Source organism: Uloborus diversus, chromosome 1 (genome assembly GCF_026930045.1).
Source record: "Uloborus diversus isolate 005 chromosome 1, Udiv.v.3.1, whole genome shotgun sequence".
Taxonomy (NCBI): domain Eukaryota; kingdom Metazoa; phylum Arthropoda; class Arachnida; order Araneae; family Uloboridae; genus Uloborus; species Uloborus diversus.
In genome coordinates, this window is record NC_072731.1 from 64,251,738 (window position 1) to 64,261,923 (window position 10,186).

Sequence of the window (10,186 nt, forward strand, 5' to 3'; positions counted from 1 at the left end):
CCATATTTTATGATAATATAGTATTATTTGTTTTCATTTTCAAGAGCCTAGTTTATCCTTTATAAAACTGTAAGTTTGAAATCTGGTATATATTGACGTTAGCTAAAAAAGGTTGGGAAAGAGTGTGCCATCATTTATGGACAGCCCTAATTATATTTTCGAGTGTGCAGAAATGAGGTCAAAGAGAGATACATTTTGGATTTTCATGCCTTATAAAGGACCACATGATATTTACATAGTATTAAGTGCATTCATTTTCGATTCAATTAAAGTAGTTTTATTGCCTAAACTTCTACATAATGTCAAGGACTGCTGTTGAATTTTTTTAAACTTACCTTTTATTATGTATGTGATCTACTTTATGCTTGGGAGGGGGGGAGGAGTGCAGCATAATTTTTAACTAAATTCTAAAACAACTAAAATATAGAAGTTTACCCAATTAGATCTTCGAACATGTTTTATCCCTTTTCCGTTGAAAGAAGTATTCCAAAATTGTGCTTTAGAACTTCAATTTGAAAAAAATTTGGGGGAATGTTTTGAAACTCCCTCTTCTTAACATCATCGAAGGTCGTCTAAAATTGCGCTTTTTGGAGTTTCAGTTTCGAAAACTCACCGGGGGATATTCATGGAACCCATTATTTTCCCTAACTCAACCAGAAAAGATTACAATTGTATCTTTAAGACTTAAATTTTGCAAAATGTCTAGGGGAAGGCCTCTTAAAATCACCAAAGATCATCTGAAATTTCCTTTCTGAAACTTCAATTCTGAAAAGTCTCTGGGAGGGAGATTCAAATCTCATTCCTTTCTTTAATGTCATCAGAGACGGCCTGAACTTGGGTTTTAAGGCTAATTCAGAAAAATTGACAATGAAGGGTGCCTCACGGGAGGGGCGATCGCCCCCATTGCCAGTCCCTTGTATCCTTCCTTGCATAATGTATAAAAATATGCAATAATTAAAAGGAACATGCTTTGAAAAATAGTTCTTATGCCACACAACTGACTAATTAGAATAAAATAGCAAAAAAAAAAAAAAAAAATCAAGGGGATATGATTAATTTTTTTTAATTTCCCACTGAGGAAGATGTTAATATTCAAACCAAAGACTAACACTTGCTGAGGTGACAGAATCGAAGGCTATACGTTCAAGTTATTCATGCATATATATAACTCAAAACTGAGCTTCAAGTTAAGAAAAGGACTGTTTCAGTTGTGTTACATGTGTTTGGAATAGTTTGCTAGAAATTGTGGTTTTCAGTGTGGTGAATAGTTTCAGGATACTTGATTGACGTTGGAACTTAATTAATAAATGAGGAACTGCCTAGTTGGATCCAGAGTTTATTGTTGGTTATCACTTTTGTATTTGTTATATTTTAATGCTGAAAATAGCAGAATTTTTACTAATGCGAAAAAGATTGAATAAGAATTGATAAGTAAGAATACGAATCGATTAGAGTCAGTAATATGCTCACAAATTCTAATTTACAATTTGAAGCCAATTTACATTGCATAAATTATGAAACTTGCAAAACAAAAATATAGTTTCCAGTATTTTTGTCTCAAATACTTATATTAAAATATTTCTATTTCATTTTATTTTTGTTTTTCATGGCAGGTTTTAGGGGAAGGCCAGAGTAGGCAAGTTACTCTTACTCATCGCACCCAAATTAAAAGATTTGCTGCCGAACTTCTCAGGATTTTGAAATCTCGCGCTAGTAAACAAATAACTGTAACAGAATTTCCACAAGCTTATGAACAAGTTATAGAAAAACCATTTGATATTACAAATTATGGAGTTTGTGAAATTGATGACATGCTAGATGAAGTACCAGAAAACGTAATTGTTGTAAGTATATTGTGTTTGATGTAAAATAATTAAAATATATCTTGAGTATCTGTTCTTATTATTTTTATATAGTGCATTCAGTTGTCAAGTAGGTTGGTTGGTTTCTACAAAATACAGCCTTGAACTACGACGCTACGAAAACGCGTCCAAAAATTGCGATTTTATTTTTTTACAACCCTAAAAAAATTCGCATCAATACAGATATTGTCCACATTAGGAATCATTTAGTTAAAGCTTGACTACAAAAAGAAGGTGTATGACCTTGAAGAGAAATATCATTTGTCTTTTTTTGGTAGAATCTGCCAGGAAGCACCGAATAGTAAGAGGCATGGTCTTGCTAATCCTATGTATTCCAAAATAATAACAACCTATTACAAATGATACAAATGATGTTTTTGCTACAAGATCATCCTCCTTCTTTTTGTGGTCAAGCTATAATAATGCTTTTGTGCTAACTAATGTTCTAAGTTTTTGCTTAAAAATAAACAAAAAGAATTTATCACACTAAATGATAAAATAATTAAAAACTAAATATTTTTTCAAAATTAACTGGAACGTGCCCTAATGTAAATTTATCTTGAAATCCCAAAAGTAGCCATTCCATCGATTATGCTCCTCCCCCCCCCCCCCCTTTGAACGAAAATACACACACAGACCAAAACATTTTCATCCCTGCTTGTCAGAACGTTTTTAGAATTCTAGTTACCTCCTCCATGTGCAGATTTTCTTTTCTAAAGAAACAAAAGTAAAGCAAAGAATATCACACGTAAGAAATAGAAAAAAAATCATGCAAAAAACAATTTACCAGTGTCAGTTATTCATTTCTTCCACTTTGTCTTGGGTCATTTTTATGCTTAGGCGCCTCTTTTTTTTGTTTATATGTGTTGCAAAAGGAACTTGTTTGGAACGAACAAATTCAGAATACACTAAAAATGAACAAATTCCAACTTGACTGCATGCGGAAACCACGTTGTTCAAAAATTTTCACCAAACTTAGATGTAACCTAATACTAAAAATAACTTTAAAAAAATCTCGATAACTATTCCCCACCCCGAATTCAACCTTAATTTATCAGTTTGATTTTGAAAATAGGAGGGGGAGGAACCACTTTCTAGATTTTACTAATGCAACTTATTCATTACATCTACATGTGTTATGAAATGCGTCGTTTTACCCCCTCTCCCAACAAAACTCAGCTACGAATTTAGATTTTCAAAAGTTGGCAGTTCTGTATATCAGCATTTTAGAATCATTATTTAAATTAAATGCACTTTAATAAGTGGTTAGTAAAAAATATCTCCCATACTGTAACATTTTAATGATTAAGTGCACAGGCATCCTGAATACTTTTTGAAGAAAAGTTTTCTGTAAATCATTTTTAATTTTTAGTATTGAATTTTTTTTATCATGAATTAAAGGTGTTATGTAGTGTTAATGGTGTACTCTATTTTTGAAAAACTGAAAAAATTGAGGTAGAACCTAGAATTTGAATATTTGTTATTATGAGTTTTGTCACAGATTGAATGTAAAATCTTTTCTTAGATATCTGGTAGATTAGTAGATGTACTTTGCGTGTGAGACGTTTTCCTGATCTTTTTGTTACTAAACTTTGAAGAAATTGTATTTTAAATGAAAATATAATACTGTGCTTTGAGCAATATATATCACAATATCAGTTTCATCCCAAATATTTGAAGTGTAGTTAGTTTGTAAAATAAATGCATGTATGGTAAAGACACCATATTTTATCCCCATTAGCTTTTTTGGCCTCTGAGTACCATATGGTTCTACCAATTAATTAGAGAAAATTTATGTAACACCTAAGCCTACGTATGGTATTTAAACTTAAATGCATGAAAAACAATTTGTTTTCTGTTTAAAAAAAGGTTTTTTTTAAATGCACTTTTACCAGAATTGAAAAAGATTATCCCATTTTTGCCCCCTCATCAATACACTTTGTAAAAGAGGTAATAATCTTTTTAACACTTGGTAATAATAAAAAATGCAGATTTTATGAATTGGCATTACAGAAAAATATCACAAATTATGCATTTTTATTGCAAAATATTTTGTTAACAATTGTAAGATTGAGTTTTCAACTCTCCAAACAATCATCACAAATATTTTTTATTTTTATTCTTCTTACTCGAGCACAGGTATTACCACAAGGGACATTGGGGGCAGGGCACTTATTTTTCTATATGATTTTCTGCATAAAATTTTTTATCTGAATCTTGGTAGGGGACAAAAATAAGAACATCTCATTTACTAATGTAGTGGCTTCCTGCTCTATTTGAAGTGAATAAAACATGGCAACTATGCACTAATCATTCAGTATGTAGCTGACTCTAAGCAAATATGTTAAACACAACTAAATAAACACATTCTAATAAATCTAAAAGTATACTTAGAAATTGTTTTGCAATAATTCTTATTTTCAAAAATCAGAATAAGTGCTTCCAATTGACAACAAAAAGCGGACTAGGCTCATGAAACTTCCGCAAATAAATCTTGGTTTCGACCGTACCCAACAAAAAATATCACCGGTGGCACGACACTATAGAAACTCGGGAATGAAAAAAGGCAGCTTTAACACTACCTTTGAAATTGGTAAATTTGCCACTCATTTATTAATTTTTTGGACATTGTTTCCTTCCAAGAACTTTCTTTGATTCATTCATGGATATTGTTCCTTGTGCATGTTTTGTGACACATTTTTATGTTTCCTTTTTGTTTTCTGAGCACTCTCATCCCTGTATTTCAAATGATTGGTTTACACTGCATACTTTGACATATGGTTAACACTTCTGAAAATACCCCGCAAGAGTAAAACCTTACGGAATTGCTTGTATCGATATTATAATGTTTCTAAGAATTTACAAAAAATGGCCCTTCTAATGGGGGCTCAGTTAAAATCTCCATACATTAGAAAACAGAATTTCCCCTTAGGTTCCGCTCTTTTCTTTCTTTTTTTTTTTTTTAAATTCTTGATTATTAATCTTTACATAGTGATAAGTGTTTATTTCCTCTAACACATTTTAAAAAATTCTTTCTTAAAAATTACTAAATATTTACATTAAAAGCAGCGGCGTAGCGTAGGTTCCTGCGGCCCGGGGCAGGCATCAAATTTGCCGCCCCTCTTACATTCTCCTGCTAAGTGGAAGGAAAGTAAGGGAGAAAAAATAGTTAATAAAACAACTGCTTAGTGGGCATTAGAGAAATGAAGTAGTAATAAATGTACGCATTCTGACACCAAGCACAGCTCAAATAATTTTCTTTTACTTACTTTTTTAACAAAATGGTTCAAACACTTGATAGTTTATTAAAAAAAATTTAACTTTTCAATTTATAATTTGAACAGAACAACGTCTGGCAGGTCCTCTAGTTATCTGTTAGATCAGACGCTGAACATGTGCTTAGCTTTGCTGTCTATCAGGAGAAGTCCTTGTTATTATTAATATTTTTTACTAGAAAATCAACTTCCTTAGCTGTTGTTCTCGAGTACACAATTATTCATTCTTCATTTTGTACATAAAAACTTTTTTGTTTTTTGCTCAAAATATCAGCACAAGTCTTTTTGTCTTTATTATGTCTTTACGAAATGTCGTTATAAATTATAAGTCATCGTACTCTGAATTTATACTGCAATAACTATCAAAAACCTATGGTATCATTTTCTTATAAATTAATAATTGAATTCTTCTAATGTTTAATTGAATTTTAGTAGTGTTTTTAAGTATGCATTATTTAATTCTGTGCATGTATTTGTGGCTTTTTTCTTTCTTCCAGACTTGTAACTCGGGCAGCGAAATAATAATTGGGATTCCAAAACGAGGTAAATGCAGCATCACTTTTGTCATTGCATATGCATATGTATAGAAATAGTGTATGTTTCGAGAATTTCTGTTGTTTATTCCATCATATTATTACTCATTGTTTTAGAGCTCTACCTTTATCGGTTGCTTTTGGATTTCATTTTGAGCAATAATGAATACTAAATGTGTACTCATTTGATAATATAAAACTTGGTTGCGACTCATGACTTGAATTTAAAGGGGTGCTACAACTCTCCAAATCTAAACATAGCAAAATTATGGGCTGAGATATAATTTAGGTTTTTCTCAAGACATGAAAGTACTCCTTGACAATTTTAGAAAGTTAAATATTCGAAATGAACCATTCTATAGAAAATTAAATTTTCCAGGAATGAAATACAAGATAGCAGGGGAATAGTGTTTTAGTTTTTAATATTTAGAATGTTTAACATTTTTTGATTTAATTAAATAACAAGACATTCAAATGTAATATTTTTGAAATTCCAATCTTATTTTTTCCTTTCATTTTCCACAATGCTAATTTTTCTCTTAATACGAAATTCAAAAATATGCTTTACTAAATTTAGTGGAGTGTACAGTTTTTAATGAATGTGTTTTTTATGAACTTACCATCAGCCTTGATAAACACCCATACCCAACTGTTGTAAAACAGTAAAATAAGGTTGTTTTGTTCTTGCATCTAAAAAAATCTTTTGAAATTACAGAATAGAAATTTGTTCCAAATGCAAGCTTTTTATGTACTGAGTTTCTTGTAGTTAATACAAATTTGTGTTAGCCCTTTTCATTAAATGAAATTCTTAATACTTTTGTCTTATCTATTTTTCATAAGTTATTTTATTAAAAATATCATATGAGGCAGTGAGAAGCAAAGGGATGTAAGTGCACGTTTTCAAATTTTGAGTAAAAGGCATTTAAAGATAACGTCCTTGGTAGACTTTCATTGAATTTTTTTTCTAAATCATGCTGTGCAGCAGCACCTACCAGGGCTACTAGTACTATCTCTTGCCCCAAAACAGAGGAGAGGTTACCCTACTATTTGTGCTGGTTATCCAAATTTTTAATTTTGCCACTTACATTTCTTTGCTTCTCACTGCCTCATGAGATATAAAACTTAACTGATGCACAAAATAATGTTGAAATCCTTCAAATATTTCATATTGTCGCCTCAGAGCAACAGTAGGATATCTTAGTGTTATTCCTGAGATTAGACGTCTTACTGTTGCTCTGAGGCGACGATATGTGGAAAATGTTAATACTGTGCTAGCTAACTGTTCTCTTGTTAAAAAGAAAAAACTAATGTACATAAAATGCTATTTTGTCCTTTTTCTTTTCCTTATTTCGTTCTGAAAAAAAAATTCTTCTCCTTTTTCTGATGCACAAAAATTACACCTGTAAAGAAAAAGAATGCAATTTTTGTCTTATGAACAAGTATGTTTTTGTACTTTTAGAACAAACTCCTGAAGAAATTGAAAGAACAAAGCTATTCGCCGAAGAAGTTATTGAGTTAATGAAACATACACCAAGCTGCTCTATGACCTTTAGCAAATTCATTCCATCTTATCATCATCATTTTGGAAAACAGTGCCGTGTAGCTGATTATGGATTCATCAAATTAATAGAACTTTTTGAAGCAATACCAGATGTTTTAGAAGTTAGTATATGGTTTCCCCCTTTTGTCAAAAGCTTCCAACAGTGTTATAATATAAATTTCTCTTAGAAACTGGTTTATTCATGATAAAGAATAGCAATAAAATAGCAATAATTAGTTCCTAAAAATATGTTCAAATTTAAAAGTAGAGTCCAAATTTTTTATTTATTGTATTTATCATTTGAAATTAAAAAACAAATGATTGTGCAAATGCATCAATTTTGAAAGTTATGGATAAAAATATGAGCGTAAATAATATGTAAAAATGAAATAAAATGAGAAATATTAATAAGAAAGAAACATTACAGTAATTTAAATATTTATGATGCAGCTTTTTAAAATGAGCCAAGTAAATATGTAAATTTAAAAGAAATATTTCTCACTTTGAATCTACTTCTCTTGATGCTTATTGTGTTTACTACTTCATTTATTATTCATTGTTTAATTTCTTGTAGTTTATTTACACCATATGTATGTTATGTATGTGTATCATGGAGGAATTTGTAAATTTTCTTGTTCAAAAATATCAATGGCAAATAGTTGAATCCTAAGTCACGGCCAATTTCATATAAATGAAGAATTAGTTTTTCTGGAAAAGCAGACGAAAACAAGCGTTCCGGTGTGTGTTTCAGCACCAGTTCACTTCTGATACTTGTGTACTGTACATACATACAGACAATTCTCTCAGCCTCATTCTGAGAATGTTTAGGCTGCACTTTATTTAAGCATTGGATAAAATGAAACTCCCGAGTAATTTTCAAACTGAACTGTAATTTTTCTCTTTGCATTCTTTATGCACTTTTTTTTTTTTGTAAAACATGAGTTAAGAGAAATCACCACTGGAAAATTTAATTTACTGTGCCGTGGTATCATTCTTTGTTTATCAAAGTATTTCCAGTGATATAGGATTTCTTTATTTGTGTGCATTTAAACAGAATTTGACACATTATTTGATTTTTTTTTTTTTTTTTGAATTAAAGAAAGTTATGATGCTTAAGTTTGATGTGAAGTAATTAGTTTTTATTCCTAACTTTTTAATTACTTGTACTCTATAACAAAGCAAAAGAAGAAAAATAAAATAATTTTGGCATTTTGTTTTGGAATTATACTTGAACTAGCTGCTTTGCCCGGTCTACCTTGAAAATAAAAATTGTGTCAAATGACGTATATTCAACAATCAGGCGTAAAAAATAAATTAAAAAAACATCATGATTTCCCTTACAAACAATGACGACAGATATTATAGTACTTTTAAGAAATTAAATCCAGAAAGATGGATTTAAAATGCGTAACCATGGAAACACAAAATAAAATAAGTTTAAGGAATTAAAATGCAAAAGAAAATGGTTCACAGTTTGAATGGAATCGAGATTTCTTAAACTTGATTTTAAAAGGCTTGTAACTTTTTTTCCTTTCGAGATAAAAGCTTATTTTTTCGACCATAGGTCGAGTTAGATCTGGAGTAAAAAAAGTCGCTTTTTCCAATGGCCTTAAAAAGAGCTTTGGGACAGTTCCTTCACTTTTTATTGATTTATTTACCGAAGAAAGTAGTGACTGAATTTCAATTAAACCTAAAAAAATTCGAGCTAAAAACGCAAATAACTCGTGCCGTAATAAAGTTAGAGCATTAAAACAAATGGCGTAGAACGCGGAAAATTCTACCATTTCCAACGATGTGTAATATTAATAAGTGCAAGTAATTTTTCACCCCCATATTTGAGAATTTATGTGAAAATTGGACGTAAATTGGAATAAAAAAAAGAACTATTCATCGAATTTTATTCAAACTGGTTTGCAAACCTTCTCAGGACTTAAAGGAACAAACTGTGAAAATTTCAGCAAAATAGGCCGAGTAATTCTCGAGTTTTGTGAGTTCAAACACACAATCGCTTTTTGGAGACTTCATTTTGTACTATGTAGAGATACTATGCTTCAGTTTTAGTTATTGTATTAACATTTGGAAAACAAGTGGTGTTTTCTTTGACATTTTGTAACAATAATTGCCAAATGATTTTTAACTGTTGGTGAAACTGCATTTTCATCATGTCATAAATTCACACATATCTTTAATTTTACTTGTATTTGTTTTAGATAAATACTTTTTGTTCCTATTTCATAGGTGAAAGGAAATGGAGAAGATAAAATCTTAAATTTAGTTGAAGTGGAACAGCATAAGATTCTGACTGACCGCCTTGTATCAGTACTTAAAGCACAACCAAATGGAATAATTGATGTTAATCAAATTAGCTCAGCATATGCCCAAATGCATGGCCATGCATTAAGACCAGCAGATTTTGGTTTTTCTGATTTACAAGATCTCCTGAGGAAAATGAACTCTGAAATTAGGGTAATTAAAATGAATCTTTACAAATTTTTCACCGAATTTTTCAACAAAAGATGTTATTACGACTGCATAAATCTTATTCTAGCTTTCAAAACATTTTGCTTCAAAGTATTTTAACATAAGACTCTATTAAGTTTGCATAATATTTATAGAGCATCTATTTAGAAGATCATTTTGTAGTATTTTTATGCTAAAGAGAAACAAGCATTTGGTGGTGGTTACTGTATGTTCATAATAATTTTTCAACTTTCGTTCACCAATGTTGCATAGGCAAAGCTAGACTTTTGCATCTAGGGGGGCTAAGCACTCCAGTTAAAAAAAATGCACTAAATTTCAAAGATGAAAAAAACAGTACTGTATACTAGGGTGGATCGAAAAAAACGAAATTTTGAATCTTAATTTGGAGTACCTGCCAAAAGCTGTGCATGTGTAAGTACAACACACATGTAAAATATTATCAAGTTTGAAGTCAAGTCAAGTCCTACCAAGGCTTGAATTTCTCCAAAAATAGTA

General features: G+C 30.6%; 1 protein-coding gene across 1 annotated transcript in view; it reads left to right on the plus strand.

The window, feature by feature from the left end:
* The window catches only part of LOC129222920 (meiosis regulator and mRNA stability factor 1-like), a 142,039-nt gene that overhangs the window by 131,350 nt on the left and 503 nt on the right, over positions 1 to 10,186 (plus strand). Inside the window, exons 14-17 of the mRNA XM_054857515.1 lie at positions 1,614 to 1,844; positions 5,635 to 5,680; positions 7,130 to 7,332; positions 9,449 to 9,676. Of these exons, the coding sequence (XP_054713490.1) occupies positions 1,614 to 1,844; positions 5,635 to 5,680; positions 7,130 to 7,332; positions 9,449 to 9,676 (708 nt within the window). The remainder of the gene's footprint in view (positions 1 to 1,613; positions 1,845 to 5,634; positions 5,681 to 7,129; positions 7,333 to 9,448; positions 9,677 to 10,186) is intronic.